General features: G+C 40.1%; 1 protein-coding gene across 1 annotated transcript in view; it reads right to left on the bottom strand.

Moving 5' to 3' along the window:
* MED4 (mediator complex subunit 4) overlaps positions 1–19659 on the bottom strand; it is a 55641-nt gene that overhangs the window by 10610 nt on the left and 25372 nt on the right. Inside the window, exons 3-5 of the mRNA XM_053708018.1 lie at positions 13627–13797; positions 10638–10695; positions 8668–8754 (exon numbers count right to left, since the gene is read on the bottom strand). Coding sequence (XP_053563993.1) covers positions 8668–8754; positions 10638–10695; positions 13627–13797 — 316 coding nt within the window. The remainder of the gene's footprint in view (positions 1–8667; positions 8755–10637; positions 10696–13626; positions 13798–19659) is intronic.

The following is a 19659-nucleotide window of genomic DNA, read 5'->3' on the forward strand; positions in this document are numbered from 1 at the left end:
GGCGGGTGGGTTAGCGTGAACTGGAGCGGGTGCGTGCGTGCACGGGAGCGGGCGGGTGGGAACCCTACACTATGGAACAATTGTATGAAAGCACAAGGTGGTACTCGGTGGGAGTGAGGGTGGGCATATAAAAAATGTTTAGCGATCTGGCAGGGGTTGGGGGGTTGGGGGTTGAGGGAGGGCAGCTACACTACAGAAAATAGTATTTTTTTAAAAATAAATAAAAAAAAAACATATTTGATTTCAAACTGGGCACTGGCAGACAGCTGCCAGTACCCAATATGGCGCAATAAGGCAGAGAGAGGGGGGGTTAGAGAGCTGTTTGGGGGGGGATCAGGGAGGTTGGGGGCTAAGGGAGGATACTACAGAACAGAATTATTATTTTTTTTTTTTTTTAAAAACAAAAAAACTTATTTTAGTACTGGCAGACTTACTGCCAGTACTTAAGATGGCGGGGACAATTGTGGGGTGGGGGAGGGAAGAGCGCTGTTTGGAAGGGATCTGGGGGTGTGATGTGTCATGTGGGAGGTTGATACCTACACTAAAGCTAAAATTAACCCTGCAAGCTCCCTAAAAGCTCCCTAATTAACCCCTTCACTGCTGGGCATTATACACGTATGGTGCGCAGCGGCATTTAGCTGCCTTCTAATTACCAAAAAGCAAATCCAAAGCCATATATGTCTGCTATTTCTGAACAAAGGGGGTCCCAGAGAAGCTTTTACAACCATTTATGCCATAATTGCACAAGCCGTTTGTAAATAATTTTAGTGAGAAACCTAAAATTGGGAAAATTTTACGTTTTATTTTTATTTGTTCGCATTTGGCGGTGAAATGGTAGCATGAAATATACCAAAATGGGCCTAGATCAATACTTTGGGTTGTCTACTACACTAAACTAAAGCTAAAATTAAAACTTCAAGCTCCCTACATGCTCCCTAATTAACCCCTTCACTGCTGGGCATAATACACGTGTGGTGCGCAGCGGCATTTAGCGGCCTTCTAAATACCAAAAAGCGATGCCAAAGCCATATATGTCTGCTATTTTTGAACAAAGGGGATCTCAGAGAAACATTTACAACCATGTATGCCATAATTGCACAAGTTGTTTGTAAATAATTTCAATGAGAAACCTAAAGTTTGTGAAAACATTTGTGAAAAAGTGAACATTTTTTTTTTATTTGATCGCATTTTGTAGTGAAATGGTGGCATGAAATATACCAAAATGGGCCTAGATCAATACTTTGGGATGTCTTCTAAAAAAAATATATATACACACATGTCAAGGGATATTCAGGGATTCCAGACAGATATCAGTGTCCCAATGTAACTAGCGCTAATTTTGAAAAAAAGTGGTTTGGAAATAGCAAAGTGCTACTTGTATTTATTGCCCTATAACTTGCAAAAAAGCAAAGAACATGTAAACATTAGGTATTTCTAAACTCAGGACAAAATTTAGAAACTATTTAGCATGGGTGTTTTTTGGTGGTTGTAGATGTGTAACAGATTTTGGGGGTCAAAGTAAGAAAAACTGTGTTTTTTTCCATTTTTTCCTCATATTTTATAATTTTTTTTATAGTAAATTATAAGATATGATGAAAATAATGGTATCTTTAGAAAGCCCATTTAATGGCGAGAAAAACAGTATATAATATGCGTGGGTACAGTAAATGAGTATGAGGAAAATTACAGCTAAACACAAACACCGCAGAAATGTAAAAATAGCCTTGGTCCCAAACGGACAGAAAATGGAAAAGTGCTGTGGTCATTAAGGGGTTAAAATTGTATTCTCTATCTAAATCATGAAAGAACATTTTTGGGTTTCATGTCCCTTTAAGCAAAATGTATTTTTTTTTTTATTAATATATGATATTTTTATCAGCCCTCTTTAAGAAACTGGTTTTCATTCCCCTGTGGAAAACATTTTCAGCATCTGGTAAAATATTTAGGACATTCGTGTTTGAGCCTCAAGGAAAATAACTGAGCTGCTGATGAATTCATCTGTATGTGTAGATATTTATCAACCTTAGCTGTGGACAGGTTATGGAGCATTGAACAGTACAAGTGCAAAAAGCATTTAAGATGCTAAATACAAGATTTTATATTTGATAACAACAAAGTTAATTAGAACATCTCATTACTCAACAGCTATAAAAAACACACAGGGGGCAGGCTTTAAAAGAAAGTCATGTGACTGGCTCAAACCCAAGGTTTAAATTTATTAAAAATTGATCCATGCTTTCAACAGTTTTATCATAGAACAAATACGCCCTCTAATTAATATATGATAAAGTGTTGATCAGGTCACACCAGCAGCAAAAAACATAATTTATGCTTACCTGATAAATTCCTTTCTCCTGTAGTGTGATCAGTCCACGGGTCATCATTACTTCTGGGATATTGCTCCTCCCCAACAGGAAGTGCAAGAGGATTCACCCAGCAGAGCTGCCATATAGCTCCTCCCCTCCACGTCACCTCCAGTCATTCGACCAAGGACCAACGAGAAAGGAGAAGCCAAAGGGTGTAGTGGTGACTGGAGTATAATTTAAAAAATATTTACCTGCCGTAAAAAACAGGGCGGGCCGTGGACTGATCACACTACAGGAGAAAGGAATTTATCAGGTAAGCATAAATTATGTTTTCTCCTGTTAAGTGTGATCAGTCCACGGGTCATCATTACTTCTGGGATACCAAAGCAAAAGCAAAAGTACACGGATGACGGGAGGGACAGGCAGGCTCTTTATACAGAAGGAACCACTGCCTGAAGAACCTTTCTCCCAAAAATAGCCTCCGAAGAAGCAAAATTGTCAAATTTGTAAAATTTGGAAAAAGTATGAAGCGAAGACCAAGTTGCAGCCTTGCAAATCTGTTCAACAGAGGCCTCATTCTTAAAGGCCCAAGTGGAAGCCACAGCTCTAGTGGAATGAGCTGTAATTCTTTCAGGAGGCTGCTGTCCAGCAGTCTCATAAGCTAAACGTATTATGCTACGAAGCCAAAAAGAGAGAGAGGTAGCCGAAGCTTTTTGACCTCTCCTCTGACCAGAGTAAACGACAAACAGGGAAGACGTTTGTCGAAAATCTTTAGTTGCCTGTAAATAAAATTTTAGGGCACGAACTACATCCAGATTGTGCAGAAGTCGTTCCTTCCTTGAAGAAGGATTTGGACACAAGGATGGAACAACAATCTCTTGATTGATATTCCTGTTAGTGACTACCTTAGGTAAGAACCCAGGTTTAGTACGCAGAACTACCTTATCCGAGTGAAAAATCAAATAAGGAGAATCACAATGTAAGGCTGATAACTCAGAGACTCTTCGAGCCGAGGAAATAGCCATTAAAAATAGAACTTTCCAAGATAACTTTATATCAATGGAATGAAGGGGTTCAAACGGAACGCCCTGTAAAACATTAAGAACAAGGTTTAAACTCCATGGTGGAGCAACAGTTTTAAACACAGGCTTAATCCTGGCCAAAGCCTGACAAAAAGCCTGAACGTCTGGAACTTCTGACAGACGTTTGTGCAACAGAATGGACAGAGCTGAGATCTGTCCCTTTAAGGAACTAGCGGATAAACCCTTTTCTAAACCTTCTTGTAGAAAAGACAATATCCTAGGAATCCTAACCTTACTCCAAGAGTAACCTTTGGATTCGCACCAATATAGGTATTTACGCCATATTTTATGGTAAATCTTTCTGGTAACAGGCTTCCTAGCCTGTATTAAGGTATCAATAACTGACTCAGAAAAACCACGTTTTGATAAAATCAAGCGTTCAATTTCCAAGCAGTCAGCTTCAGAGAAGTTAGATTTTGATGTTTGAAAGGACCCTGTATCAGAAGGTCCTGTTTCAGAGGTAGAGACCAAGGTGGACAGGATGACATGTCCACCAGATCTGCATACCAAGTCCTGCGTGGCCATGCAGGCGCTATTAGAATCACTGATGCTCTCTCCTGTTTGATTCTGGCAATCAATCGAGGAAGCATCGGGAAGGGTGGAAACACATAAGCCATCCTGACGGTCCAAGGTGCTGTCAAGGCATCTATCAGGACCACTCCCGGATCCCTGGATCTGGACCCGTAACGAGGAAGCTTGGCGTTCTGTCGAGACGCCATGAGATCTATCTCTGGTTTGCCCCAATGACGAAGTATTTGGGCAAAGACCTCCGGATGAAGTTCCCACTCCCCCGGATGAAAAGTCTGACGACTTAAAAAATCCGCCTCCCAGTTCTCCACTCCCGGGATGTGGATTGCTGACAGGTGGCAAGAGTGAGACTCTGCCCAGCGAATTATCTTTGATACTTCCATCATTGCTAGGGAGCTTCTTGTCCCTCCCTGATGGTTGATGTAGGCTACAGTCGTGATGTTGTCCGACTGAAACCTGATGAACCCCCGAGTTGTTAACTGGGGCCAAGCCAGAAGGGCATTGAGAACTGCTCTCAATTCCAGAATGTTTATTGGTAGGAGACTCTCCTCCTGATTCCATTGTCCCTGAGCCTTCAGAGAATTCCAGACGGCGCCCCAACCTAGTAGGCTGGCGTCTGTTGTTACAATTGTCCAGTCTGGCCTGCTGAATGGCATCCCCCTGGACAGATGTGGCCGAGAAAGCCACCATAGAAGAGAATTTCTGGTCTCTTGATCCAGATTCAGAGAAGGGGACAAGTCTGAGTAATCCCCATTCCACTGACTTAGCATGCACAATTGCAGCGGTCTGAGGTGTAGGCGTGCAAAGGGTACTATGTCCATTGCCGCTACCATTAAGCCGATTACCTCCATGCATTGAGCCACTGACGGGTGTTGAATGGAATGAAGGACACGGCATGCACTTTGAAGTTTTGTTAACCTGTCTTCTGTCAGGTAAATTTTCATTTCTACAGAATCTATAAGAGTCCCCAGGAAGGGAACTCTTGTGAGTGGAAAGAGAGAACTCTTCTTTTCGTTCACCTTCCATCCATGCGACCTTAGAAATGCCAGTACTAACTCTGTATGAGACTTGGCAGTTTGAAAGCTTGAAGCTTGTATCAGAATGTCGTCTAGGTACGGAGCTACCGAAATTCCTCGCGGTCTTAGTACCGCCAGAAGAGCACCCAGAACCTTTGTGAAGATTCTTGGAGCCGTAGCCAATCCGAATGGAAGGGCTACAAACTGGTAATGCCTTTCTAGAAAGGCAAACCTTAGATACCGGTAATGATCTTTGTGGATCGGTATGTGAAGGTAAGCATCTTTTAAATCCACTGTGGTCATGTACTGACCCTTTTGGATCATGGGTAAATTGTCCGAATAGTCTCCATTTTGAACGATGGAACTCTTAGGAATTTGTTTAGGATCTTTAAATCCAGGATTGGCCTGAAAGTTCCCTCTTTTTTGGGAACCACAAACAGATTTGAGTAAAACCCTTGTCCCTGTTCCGACCGTGGAAACTGGATGGATTACTCCCATTAATAAAAGCTCTTGTACGCAGCGTAGAAACGCCTCTTTCTTTATTTGGTTTGTTGACAACCTTGACAGATGAAATCTCTCTCTTGGGGGAGAGTATTTGAAGTCCAGAAGGTATCCCTGAGATATTATCTCTAGCGCCCAGGGATCCTGGACATCTCTTGCCCAAGCCTGGGCGAAGAGAGAAAGTCTGCCCCCCACTAGATCCGTTCCCGGATCGGGGGCCCTCAAATCATGCTGTTTTAGGGGCAGCAGCAGGTTTCCTGGCCTGCTTGCCCTTGTTCCAGGACTGGTTAGGTCTCCAGCCTTGTCTGTAGCGAGCAACAGATCCTTCTTGTTTTGGAGCAGAGGAAGTTGATGCTGCTCCTGCTTTGAAATTCCGAAAGGAACGAAAATTAGATTGTCTAGCCTTAGGTTTGGCTCTGTCTTGAGGCAGGGCATGGCCTTTACCTCCTGTAATGTCAGCGATAATTTCTTTCAATCCGGGCCCGAATAAGGTCTGCCCTTTGAAAGGTATATTAAGTAATTTAGACTTAGAAGTAACGTCAGCTAACCAGGATTTTAGCCACAGAGCTCTGCGCGCCTGAATGGCGAATCCGGAATTCTTAGCCGTAAGCGTAGTTAAATGTACTACGGCATCTGAAATAAATGAGTTAGCTAACTTAAGGGCTTTAAGCTTGTGTGTAATCTCATCTAATGGAGCTGATTCAAGTGTCTCTTCCAGAGACTCAAACCAAAATGCTGCTGCAGCCGTGACAGGCGCAATGCATGCAAGGGGTTGCAATATAAAACCTTGTTGAACAAACATTTTCTTAAGGTAACCCTCTAACTTTTTATCCATTGGATCTGAAAAGGCACAGCTATCCTCCACCGGGATAGTGGTACGCTTAGCTAAAGTAGAAACTGCTCCCTCCACCTTAGGGACTGTTTGCCATAAGTCCCGTGTGGTGGTGTCTATTGGAAACATCTTTCTAAATATCGGAGGGGGTGAGAACGGCACACCGGGTCTATCCCACTCCTTAGTAACAATTTCAGTAAGTCTCTTAGGTATAGGAAAAACGTCAGTACTCGACGGTACCGCAAAATATTTATTTAACCTACACATTTTCTCTGGTATTGCAACTGTGTTACAATCATTCAGAGCCGCTAACACCTCCCCTAGTAATACACGGAGGTTTTCCAGCTTAAATTTAAAATTTGAAACATCTGAATCCAATCTGTTTGGATCAGAACCGTCAGCCGCAGAATGAAGCTCTCCGTCCTCATGTTCTGCAAGTTGTGACGCAGTATCTGACATGGCCCTAATATTATCAGCGCACTCTGTTCTCATCCCAGAGTGATCACGCTTACCTCTTAGTTCTGGTAATTTAGCCAAAACTTCAGTCATAACAGTAGCCATATCCTGTAATGTGATTTGTAATGGCCGCCCAGATGTACTCGGCGCCACAATATCACGCACCTCCCGAGCGGGAGATGCAGGTACTGACACGTGAGGCGAGTTAGTCGGCATAACTCTCCCCTCGTTGTTTGGTGAAATGTGTTCAATTTGTACAGATTGACTCTTATTTAAAGTAGCATCAATGCAGTTAGTACATAAATTTCTATTGGGCTCCACTTTGGCATTAGCACATATAGCACAGATGTCTTCCTCTGAATCAGACATGTTTAACACACTAGCAAATAAACTAGCAACTTGGAAATACTTTTCAAGTAATTTATTATTATAAGAAAACGTACTGTGCCTATAAGAAGCACAGAAAGAGTTATGACAGTTGAAAGTTAATAAACTGAAAAGTTATAGCATCAAATCTTTGTAAAAAAAAAAACACAATTTTAGCAAAGGCTTGTTCCCATTAGCAAAGGAAAACTAACCCTGATAGCAGAAAAAAAGTTACAGAAATAAACGTTTTTTATCACAGTCAACTACAATCTCACAGCTCTGCTGTGAGTGATTACCTCCCTCAAAACAAGTTTTGAAGACCCCTGAGTTCTGTAGAGATGAACCGGATCATGCAGGAAGTACAGTGAGCTTCTGACTGAATTTTTTGATGCGTAGCAAAAGCGCCAAAAACGGCCCCTCCCCCTCACACACAACAGTGAGAGAGATCAGTAAACTGTCATAAATTAAATAAAACAACTGCCAAGTGGAAAAAATAGTGCCCAAAATATTTTATTCACCCAGTACCTCAGAAATGAAACTATTTTACATGCCAGCAAAAAACGTTTAACATAAATTAAGTGTTATTAAAAAGCCTGTTGCTAGTCCCTGCAAATTAGGCTACAGTCTTATGCACACAGTATAATTCCAGTGAAGTGCCATTCCCCAGAATACTGAAGTGTAAAATATACATACATGACAGCCTGATACCAGTTGCTGCTACTGCATTTAAGGCTGAGTTTACATTATATCGGTATGGCAGAATTTTCTCATCAATTCCATTGTCAGAAAATAATAAGCTGCTACATACCTCTTTGCAGATTAATCTGCCCGCTGTCCCCTGATCTGAAGTTTACCTCTCCTCAGATGGCCGAGAAACAGCAATATGATCTTAACTACGCCGGCTAAAATCATAGTAAAAACTCAGGTAGATTCTTCTTCAAATTCTACCAGAGAAGGAATAACACACTCCGGTGCTATTATAAAATAACAAACTTTTGATTGAAGGTATAAAACTAAGTATAATCACCATAGTCCTCTCACACATCCTATCTAGTCGTTGGGTGCAAGAGAATGACTGGAGGTGACGTGGAGGGGAGGAGCTATATGGCAGCTCTGCTGGGTGAATCCTCTTGCACTTCCTGTTGGGGAGGAGCAATATCCCAGAAGTAATGATGACCCGTGGACTGATCACACTTAACAGGAGAAAAAGTGTTTTGCATTCCCAAAATAAACCTGTTAAGAAAAAGCTCATAGAAAACCTACCTATTTAGAAAAGCTTATAATCTGTTCTCTGCTTTTCATCCTATCCAAATAAATCTTGAACTCTCTTGACTCGCTGGTACAAACTATAATCCATGTGACAAGCTACCCCATACCCTCAACCTGTAGACTATACGCTCTTTGGAGCAGCACCCTCCTTCTATACTAACTTGTTTTGTTTAGTCTGCTATGTAATTGTATCTTACCACAAATCGTTTTCTTTGTATACTCCCTACTTTTGTACTCAGCGCTACAGAATTTTGAGACACTATACAAATAAACTATAATAATAAATATGAGAGAGATATCAATATAATTACCTGGCACCCAAGTCAGAGGAGCACACACTGCATTACTGGCACTTATTCGATGGGCATACTTTATAAGTTCTTCAGATGAAATGACACCTTTAACAGAGAGAAGAGATATACAATTTGACTAGTGAATGGACAACATTATACAACTGTTATTAGACATGGCAAAAAATATATTGTACTTCAACAAATAACTTTATAATGATATATATTATATATACACATTTATAAACAAAGAATAAAAGTTTTTAGTAGTCCAGTCATAGTTTAACTTAAGATTTTCATGTTTATCGAAGTTTTTTTTTTTTTATGCTTGTAAACTTTTGACTGAAGATTTTTTGAATTGTGTACGTTTGCCTGTTTTTACAAAAACTGTATAACAAAGGTACTTTACCATTGCGCAAGAATATATAATGTTGTCATTTCTTCGTGAAAAAAAGAGGAAATGTACAGATCTTGCAAAACCCAGCAGCCAAATTAGAAAGATGAAAAACAAGAAGTCGTCAAGAATTAATTGCTTTACACACACATTTATTTTGTATGCAGTTATTTTTGCAATTATGGGCTCACGTACATATATTACTCTACTCACACTATATAATATAATATAATACAATATATATATATATATATATATATATATATACACACACACACACACACGCATACATATACACACACATCCATTTAATCTCTAATCTATAATCAGCTTTTAAAAACAATTTCCAAGCATGTATCCCCTTTGCGTTCAACTTAGTAATACCAGCGCACGCAAAGTGAGGTGCAATGTGAATGCAACCTCGCATTGCACAAAAGTATTGCGCTTCCATAGGCTCCAATGGGAGGCTCGTTCTTATGCCGTCAGACACAGCATGAGATCTAGCACAGCGAAGGGGGTAAGTCGCGCAGCACACACTATATATGTATATGCTTATATACATTTATATTGATGTGTGTATATATGTATATAAGCATATACAGATATTTACTGGGAACACACATTTCCCATAGACCGCAATGTGAAGGCACTTTTCAGTGCCGTTTTTTTTCCCCTAACACCCAAACCCGCAAACTTAAGCCCCTAAAAACTACTTAGTCTAGTTTTTAAAAAAAAAAAAAAAAAATTTTTTTATTTTTTTTTTATTTTTAAAAAAGGGACCTCATATGTTATTTAGGGGACATTTTAAAAAAAAAATAACCAGAGGTCTGACCTCTGATTAATTTTTGAGCGCTAATTGCTATCGCAAGCTCGCGGTAGCAGTTACCAGCCACTTGTAATGGCTGGTTATTTATCGTGTGCCCGTAAACAGGCAAATTTACCCATTTGCGGCCACGCAATAAATTAGCGCTCCACTTGTAATCTAGCCCAAAATAGGCAAGAAGTGCACTCTTTCAAAAAATTTCGATTTGTGGTGAAGGAGAGAGTGAGCATGAAGCACGAGTGAGAATTTCTGAAAGAGACCCAATGCTGCCACTTGTATTTTGTATTTGGGGCACTCCCAGAGCTGGCTCCACAGCCTCATCACGAATACCCTGTCACTGTGGTGAACACAAACACATTTTAATTTGTGCATCTGACTCACAACAGACCTCAGATATTGCTTCCCCCACTGACTGCTATCTGCCTGTTTATTTTACTGATTAATATTGTAATTTATGCTTAAAACATCATATGCCCTGTGAAGTCTCCTCTCATGTAGCCCAAGCAAAATAGCTATGTAAGAATGTCTGCTGTGCTTATAGCATGTAAAACATTAGAAATTGGGGAGGGGGGTGATTGCTCTTAACTATTAGTCTATTTACAGATACAATTTGCTATTTTATTTTTTCAGCGAATCTGAAGAAATCAGATTTTGAAGTTTTTTGTTACATTTCATTAGAATCTTAGTTCACTTCACATCGCTCACATGACTAACTTGAAAAAGTCCAGTTTTAAACATTACTTTGACTCTATTTTCATTGTGTTTTGTACTGACCTTTTTTCGCTTTCTCTATTGACTTCAGTTTTTCTTTAGCTTGATAAACAGCTGTTGCCTTGAGGAGAAATATTCACCAAAGTATTAAATATTTTATGCTTTGTTTACACAATACAATACACATACAGTGTTTTATTTAACAGGGCTTACAAAATGTCATTTTTTTTGAAACCCCACATTTTTATTTTATGATTCAAATTTTATTATCTAATTTCTTTAATTCTATTATACCTAGGTGGGCTCAGAAGCTCGCTGAACACGTTGTGTAAGCCAATGACAAGATGCATATATATGCAGCTACCAATCAGCAGTTAGCGCCCAGTAATAAATTGCTCCGGAGCCAACCCACGTATGCTTTTCAACAAAGGATACCAAGAAAAATAAGCAAATTAGATAATAAAAGTAAAATGGAAAGTTGTTTAAATTTGCTTGCTATATCAGAACCATAAGTTTCCTTTTGACTTTACAGTCCCTTTAAAGGACCAGTATAATAAAATAATGACATGCTCTAAATCGATTAGAGAATGTCATTTTAAGACTATCGACCCTTTAGCACTTTGGGGCTGATTCTAAAAAACATTGCCAGTCTAGATGTGTTTTTCCACTCCAACATTCACAAAGGCATGGAATTTCTATAAAAAAGGGTCTTTCCCTATGAGAGATGAGATGTATCCCATAGGGATAATGAGAGCTCTCTGTTATGTAAAAGTTTGCAATGGAGCATGCAATATACAGAAGAAAACGGGCTTATGTTTAAACTTTAATATTATGCCTCATACAAAATGACATTACACTGTTTTCAGTGCACTGTACCTTAAAATCGTTATTTCCGTATGCATAGGTTTTTCTTTGAGTAATTAGCGTTTTGAGTATTTTGATAAAAGCTCGCCACCTTTTAAGCTGCGAGAAAAAACCCTGTAGGGCAAAAATGTTCACAAAATAACGCTGGGATTTGAGAGACAATCTCATATATACGCCCATGTTCAGCCCATTTAAGAAAAACAATTACACTTTGTACTTATAAGTAGGTAAATTCTATGCGTTTTTTGCGCATCCAGTGTAATTAAATTACAATTTACTCTATGCATATTTAATACAATTTGTTCCTGAGTAATTTACAAACAAATTTTAGATTTTGATGAAAATATGATTTTGGTGAACAGTTTTTTTTTTAAAGAATTTTGATGCACCTTATTTTTTTTCTGCATATTTATGCGTGAATGGATTATTTGTTTTGTATCATTTTTAAATTTACGATTTTCATTGTGCCCTTTTGTAATGTATGCATCTCATTCCTATATGAAAATGCAGTTTATGCCCCCTAGCGATTCCACCAGGGAAATAGAAGTACTGGTGAGCATTCTTAAAAGGGACAAGAAACACATTTTTTTTTCCATTTCATTATTCAGATAGAGCATACAATTTAAAACAACTTTTTTTGCTCCTTCTCCAATTTGCTTTGTTCTTTTGGAATCCTTTGTTGAAAAGAATACCTTGGTAGGCTTAGGAGCTGGGGAGCTGCTGATTGGTGGTTGCACATTTATGCCTCCTGTCATTGGCTTACTGATGTGATCAGCAAGCTCCCAGTGGTGCATCGCTGCTCCGTCAAGAAAGGATATCAAAAAAATGAAACAAAATTGATAATAGAAGTAAATTGGAACCTTGTATATGTTGGGTTTCATGTCTCAAAGAATTTCACCAGCCCAGAGAGATTTATAGAATCGGGCCCCGTGTGTTTAACCCGTGCAAAAATACCGCTCTGGACTCGTGGTGTACTGCTGATCCCAAGCGGAACTTGCCGCTAATCCAATAAGCACGGCTAGTCCCAAAGGTTATTTCTACTGTGTGTTTAACTCCATTGCAGGGGTTAAACAAAGTGCTGCAGGGTCAATAGTCTTTAAATTGGCATGCTCTAAAGGATTAGAGCACGTCATTTTTCAATTATAATGGCCCTTTAAAAATGTATGTGGTACACACACACACACACACCTTTGCTTGGTAGTAACACGAATGCTGGACATTTATACAACAGGAAACAAAAATAAAGAATCTAGTACAGAAAATGCAGTAGGCTTGCTCTATGCAGATTTACAGACTTTGTTTTACTAATATAGTTATAGAATCAGGTTTTGGCAGGAATATCAGTTGTTTTTGAAATATATGCAATTTATTTTATAACTCAAAGACAAAATGAGTTTTAATCGAAAGTGCATCATTCAAACAAATATTTATACTTAAAGGACCAGTCAACACAGTAGATTTGCATAATCAATAAATGCAAGACAACAAGAAAATGCAATAGCACTTAGTTTAAACTTTAAATGAGTAGTAGATTTTTTTCTGACAATTTTAAAATTTATCTCTCTATTTCCTCTCCCCCTGTATCATGCGACAGCCATCAGCCAATCACAAAATACATACATGTTTATTCTGCACATGCTCAGTAGGAGCTGGTGACTCCAAAAGTTTAAATATAAAAAGATTGCGCACATTTTGTTAATGGAAGTAAATTGGAAAGTTGTTTAAAATTGCAAACAACTTTCCAATTTACTTCTATTATTTAATTTGTATGTATATATATATATATATATATATATATCTCGATTGTGATTGGCTCACCCATATGTTCAGTTAGAAACCATTAGTGCATAGCTGCTCCTTCAACAAATGATACCAAGAGAATGAAACAAATTAGATAATAGAAGTAAATTAGAAAGTTGTTTAAAATTGTATTCTCTATCTGAATAATGAAAGAAAAAAAATGTGGGTTTCATGTCCCTTTAAACTGAGGCTACAAAACATTTCAGTAATGCAAGACTCGGGTAGAAAGGTTATATAAAAATGTTGAAGTCAATGCATAATGCAGTCAATAAAAAGCTACTCTTGGCTCTTAGAAAAAACACCTGACTTCTTGTGTGTTCAGTGTTTTGTTTTGAAAAACAGTTTAGAACAATAGGATCTCCATGAGCCCCGGTGTTTATGCGCTTACCAGTATGTGCTCGGCTTCCTTCAGCTGCTTTTGTAACTGCTGGATGTCACTGTCTCTCTTCTCAACTTCCTTTTCCAAGAGCTGCATCTCCTGATGTATCTTCCCTTGGCTGAAAGCCAGCTTCATGAGTTCTTGGAATTCTCCATCCCTCTGAATAAGTAACTCCAAAATCTAATAATGGTAAAGATTGGTCAACATAGCAAACACTAACAGCAGAATCATGTTCAAGGCAAAAGTATTTAAATATAGTCCTTGCAGATCATGATTTTAGGATATTCCTAATTGTAAACAGGTCAGTGAATTTGTGCGAGTTATTTCTTCTCAATTCCCAACACTGTACACATTAAAAAGGGACAGTCTACACCTAAGTCATCTTAAAGTCTTGCTTTAGATTAAAGGGATACTGAACCTAAACTGTTTCTTTCATGATTCAGATAAGAGCATGCAATTTTAAGCAACTTTACTAATTTACTCCTATTATCAATTGTTATTCGTTCTCTTGCTATCTTTATTTGAAAAAGAAGGCATCTAAGCCAAGGAGCCAGACAATTTTTGGTTTAGACACAGGACAGCACTTGTTTATTGATGGGTGTATTTATCCACCAATCAGCAAGTACAACCCAGGTTGCTCACCAAAAAAGTGCCGACTTCTAAACCTACATTCTTGCTTTTCAAATAAAGATACCAAGAGAATGAAGAACATTTGATAATAGGAGTAAATTAGAAAGTTGCTCTATCTGAATCACAAAAGAAAAAATTTGGGTTCAGTTCAAGCTTTTTTACCATGACTATTTAAAAGGGACATTAAAACCCCAAAAAATTATTATTTCATGATTCAGATAGAGAATACAATTTAGGTAACGTGCACATGTCGGAAGCACTACATGACAGGAAATAGTGCTGCCATATAGTGTTCCTGCTAATTTATAACATTGTTGCAAAACTGCTGCAGACACGTGCACAATCTTGATCTTACATTTCTGCTTTTCAAATAGGGATAACAAGAAAATGAAAAAAATCTGATAATAGAAGTAAATTAGAAAGTTGTTTAAAATTTGATGTTCTATCTAAATCATGAAAGAAAAAAAAAATGGGGTTTTGTTATAAAGGTTTATTATTGGTTATGTTGTATCTTTAATCTCATTAAAAATGGATAATGACAAGTTAACAATAAATAGCTCAGAATGACACCACCCGTGCATTGCCTTTCATCACCCTAAATGCAAAGATAATTTAATAAAAGGCACATTCTAAAGCAAAAAATGACATGCATTATTTTATTACATGCGATTTTTGCATTACTAATTTGATCCTAGCTATCCATGTGTTTAACCCCCCACAGAAGGGATTAAACAAACAGGTAAAAACCCGCTCTGGAGTATTGCAGCACTAAAGTAGAACATGGCCAGCAAGCCAATCAGAAATGGAAGCTATACATAGGCACTAATCACTGCCAGTTTCCTTCTTGTAAACACATAGGGCTTCCGTGAAAGAGACATGTACGCTCAATTTAGTAATACCAGAGCACATTTGTTCTGGTATTACAAGTGAGGTGCAATGCAAACGCGACCTCGCGTTCGCATTGCACGGAAGCAATGGGAGCCTTGTTCTTGCGCAGCAAAGTGTAAATATAAATATATATGAATATATATTAGGGCTTGTCGATACGGGCAAAAAAAAAAATTGCGATTTAATCGCGATTTAATTATAAATGAATATAACACTTTAATTTTTTAATAAAACATGTGTTTAAGACTACAGAATCTTAATGTACATGTTTCTCAATGTCCAATACACTCTGGGAGAATAAAAAACATAATTTATGCTTACCTGATAAATTTATTTCTCTTGTAGTGTGTTCAGTCCACGGGTCATCCATTACTTATGGGATATATTCTCCTTCCCAACAGGAAGTTGCAAGAGGATCACCCAAGCAGAGCTGCTATATAGCTCCTCCCCTCACATGTCATATCCAGTCATTCGACCGAAACAAGACGAGAAAGGAGAAACTATAAGGTGCAGTGGTGACTGGAGTTATAATTTTAAAATTTAGAACCTGCCTTAAAAAGACAGGGCGGGCCGTGGACTGAACACACTACAAGAGAAATAAATTTATCAGGTAAGCATAAATTATGTTCTCTCTTGTTAAGTGTGTTCAGTCCACGGGTCATCCATTACTTATGGGATACCCATACCAAAGCTAAGTACACGGATGATGGGAGGGACAAGGCAGGAACATTAAACAGAAGGAACCACTGCCTGTAGAACCTTTCTCCCAAAACCAGCCTCCGAAGAAGCGAAAGTGTCAAATTTGTAAAATTTGGAAAAAGTATGAAGTGAAGACCAAGTTGCAGCCTTGTAAATCTGTTCAACAGAGGCCTCATTCTTAAAGGCCCAGGTGGAAGCCACAGCTCTAGTGGAATGAGCTGTAATTCTTTCAGGAGGCTGCTGTCCAGCAGTCTCATAGGCTAAACGTATTATGCTACGAAGCCAAAAAGAGAGAGAGGTAGCCGAAGCCTTTTGACCTCTCCTCTGTCCAGAGTAAACGACAAACAGAGAAGAAGTTTGTCTAAAATCTTTAGTTGCCTGTAAGTAGAACTTCAGAGCACGGACCACGTCTAGATTATGCAAAAGATGTTCCTTCTTTGAAGAAGGATTAGGACATAATGATGGAACAACAATCTCTTGATTGATATTCCTGTTAGAAACAACCTTAGGCAAAAACCCAGGTTTAGTACGCAGTACTACCTTGTCTGAATGAAAGATCAGATAAGGAGAATCACAATGTAAGGCAGATAACTCAGAGACTCTTCGAGCCGAGGAAATAGCCATCAAAAACAAAACTTTCCAAGATAAAAGCTTAATATCAATGGAATGAAGGGGTTCAAACGGAACACCCTGAAGAACTTTAAGAACCAAGTTTAAGCTCCACGGAGGAGCAACAGCTTTAAACACAGGCTTAATTCTAGCCAAAGCCTGACAAAAGGCCTGGACGTCTGGATTCTCTGCCAGACGTTTGTGTAAAAGAATAGACAGAGCTGAAATCTGTCCCTTTAGCGAACTAGCGGATAAACCCTTTTCTAAACCCTCTTGTAGGAAATCCAATATCCTAGGAATCCTAACCTTACTCCATGAGTAACTCTTGGATTCGCACCAATATAAATATTTACGCCATATCTTATGGTAAATTTTTCTGGTCACAGGTTTCCGAGCCTGTATTAATGTATCAATAACCGAATCCGAAAACCCACGCTTTGATAGAATCAAGCGTTCAATTTCCAGGCAGTCAGCCTCAGAGAAATTAGGTTTGGATGGTTGAAAGGACCCTGAATTAGAAGGTCCTGCCTCAGAGGAAGAGACCATGGTGGACAGAACGACATGTCCACTAGGTCTGCATACCAGGTCCTGCGTGGCTACGCAGGCGCTATCAGAATTACCGATGCCCTCTCCTGTTTGATCCTGGCAATCAGTCGAGGTAGCAACGGAAATGGTGGAAACACATAAGCTATGTTGAAAACCCAAGGGGCTGCTAATGCATCTACCAGCACCGCTCCCGGGTCCCTGGACCTGGATCCGTAACAAGGAAGCTTCGCGTTCTGGCGAGATGCCATGAGATCCAGATCCGGTTTGCCCCAACGACGAATCAGTTGAGCAAATACCTCCGGGTGAAGTTCCCACTCTCCCGGATGAAAAGTCTGGCGACTTAGGAAATCCGCCTCCCAGTTCTCTACGCCCAGGATGTAAATCGCTGACAGGTGGCAAGAGTGAGACTCTGCCCAGCGAATTATCTTTGAGACTTCCAACAACGCTAGGGAACTCCTGGTTCCCCCGATGATGAGTGATGTAAGCCACAGTCGTGATATTGTCCGACTGAAATCTGATGAACCTCAGTTTTGCTGAGGCCAAGCTAGAAGAGCATTGAATATTGCTCTTAATTCCAGAATGTTTATTGGAAGGAGTTTCTCCTCCTGAGTCCACGATCCCTGAGCCTTCAGGGAATTCCAGACTGCTCCCCAGCCTAGAAGGCTGGCATCCGTTGTTACAATCGTCCAATCTGGTCTGCGAAAGGTCATTCCTTTGGACAGATGAACCGGTGACAACAACCAGAGAAGAGAATCTCTGGTCTCCTGGTCCAGATTAAGCAAAGGGGACAGATCTGAGTAATCCCCGTTCCATTGACTGAGCATGCATAGTTGCAGCGGTCTGAGATGCAGGCGCGCAAATGGCACTATGTCCATTGCCGCGACCATTAAGCCGATTACCTCCATGCACTGAGCTACTGATGGGCTTGGAACGGAATGAAGGATACGGCAAGCATTGAGAATCTTTGATAACCTGGACTCCGTCAGGTAAATCTTCATCTCTACAGAATCTATAAGAGTCCCTAGAAAAGGAACCCTTGTGAGTGGTAACAGAGAACTCTTTTCCACGTTCACTTTTCACCCATGCGACCTCAGAAATGCTAGAACTATCTCTGTATGAGACTTTGCATTCTGAAAACTTGACGCTTGTATCAGAATGTCGTCTAGGTACGGAGCCACCGCTATGCCTCGTGGTCTTAGTACCGCCAGAAGTGAGCCCAGAACCTTCGTAAAAATTCTCGGGGCCGTGGCTAACCCGAAGGGGAGAGCCACAAACTGGTAATGCCTGTCTAGAAAGGCAAACCTTAGGTACCGATAATGATCTTTGTGAATCGGTATATGAAGGTAAGCATCCTTTAAGTCCACTGTGGTCATATATTGACCCTCTTGGATCATTGGTAGGATGGTTCGAATGGTTTCCATCTTGAACGATGGTACCCTTAGGAATTTGTTTAAGATCTTTAAATCCAAGATTGGTCTGAAGGTTCCCTCTTTTTTGGGAACCACAAACAGATTTGAGTAAAATCCTTGTCCCTGTTCCGATCGCGGAACTGAGTGGATCACTCCCATGATTAAGAGGTCTTGTACACATTGTAGAAATGCCTCTCTTTACTAGGTTTGTTGATAACCTCGAAAGATGGAACCTCCCTTGTGGAGGAGAGGTTTTGAAATCCAGCAGGTATCCCTGAGATATAATCTTTAACGTCCAGGGATCCTGCACATCTCTTGCCCAAGCCTGGGCGAAGAGAGAAAGTCTGCCCCCCACTAAATCCGTCTCCGGATAGGGGGCCCTGTCTTCATGCTGTCTTAGGGGCGGGAGTAGGCTTTCTGGCCTGCTTGCCCTTGTTCCATGACTGGTTGCCTTTCCAACCCTGTCTGTAATGAGCAGTAGTTCCTTCCTGTTTTGGAGCAGAGGAAGTCTATGCTGCTCCTGCCTTGAAGTTACGAAAGGCACGAAAATTAGACTGTTTGGCCTTTGGTTTGGCCCTGTCCTGAGGAAGGGCGTGGCCCTTACCTCCCGTAATGTCAGCAATAATTTCCTTCAAGCCGGGCTCGAATAAGGTCTGCCCTTTGAAAGGAATGTTAAGTAGTTTAGACTTGGAAGTTACATCCGCTGACCAGGATTTAAGCCAGAGCGCTCTGCGCGCCTGTATGGCGAATCCGGAATTTTTAGCCGTAAGTTTGGTTAGATGTACTACGGCATCTGATACAAACGCATTAGCTTGCTTAAGGGTTCTAACTTTGCTCAAAGCCTCATCCAATGGCTCTGTGCGAATCGCCTCTTCCAGAGACTCAAACCAGAATGCCGCTGCAGCCGTGACAGGCGCAATGCATGCAAGAGGCTGCAATATAAAACCCTGTTGAACAAACATTTTCTTAAGATAACCCTCTAATTTTTTATCCATTGGATCTGAGAAAGCACAGCTATCCTCCACCGGGATAGTGGTACGCTTGGCTAACGTAGAAACTGCTCCCTCCACCTTAGGGACCGTCTGCCATAAGTCTCGTGTGGTGGCGTCTATAGGGAACATTTTTCTAAATATCGGGGGAGGGGGAAAAGGCACACCGGGTCTATCCCACTCCTTACTAATAATTTCTGTAAGTCTTTTTGGTATAGGAAAGACGTCAGTACACACCGGTACCGCATAGTATCTATCCAACCTACACAATT

The sequence above is a fragment of the Bombina bombina genome, chromosome 3, assembly GCF_027579735.1.
Source record: "Bombina bombina isolate aBomBom1 chromosome 3, aBomBom1.pri, whole genome shotgun sequence".
NCBI lineage: Eukaryota > Metazoa > Chordata > Amphibia > Anura > Bombinatoridae > Bombina > Bombina bombina.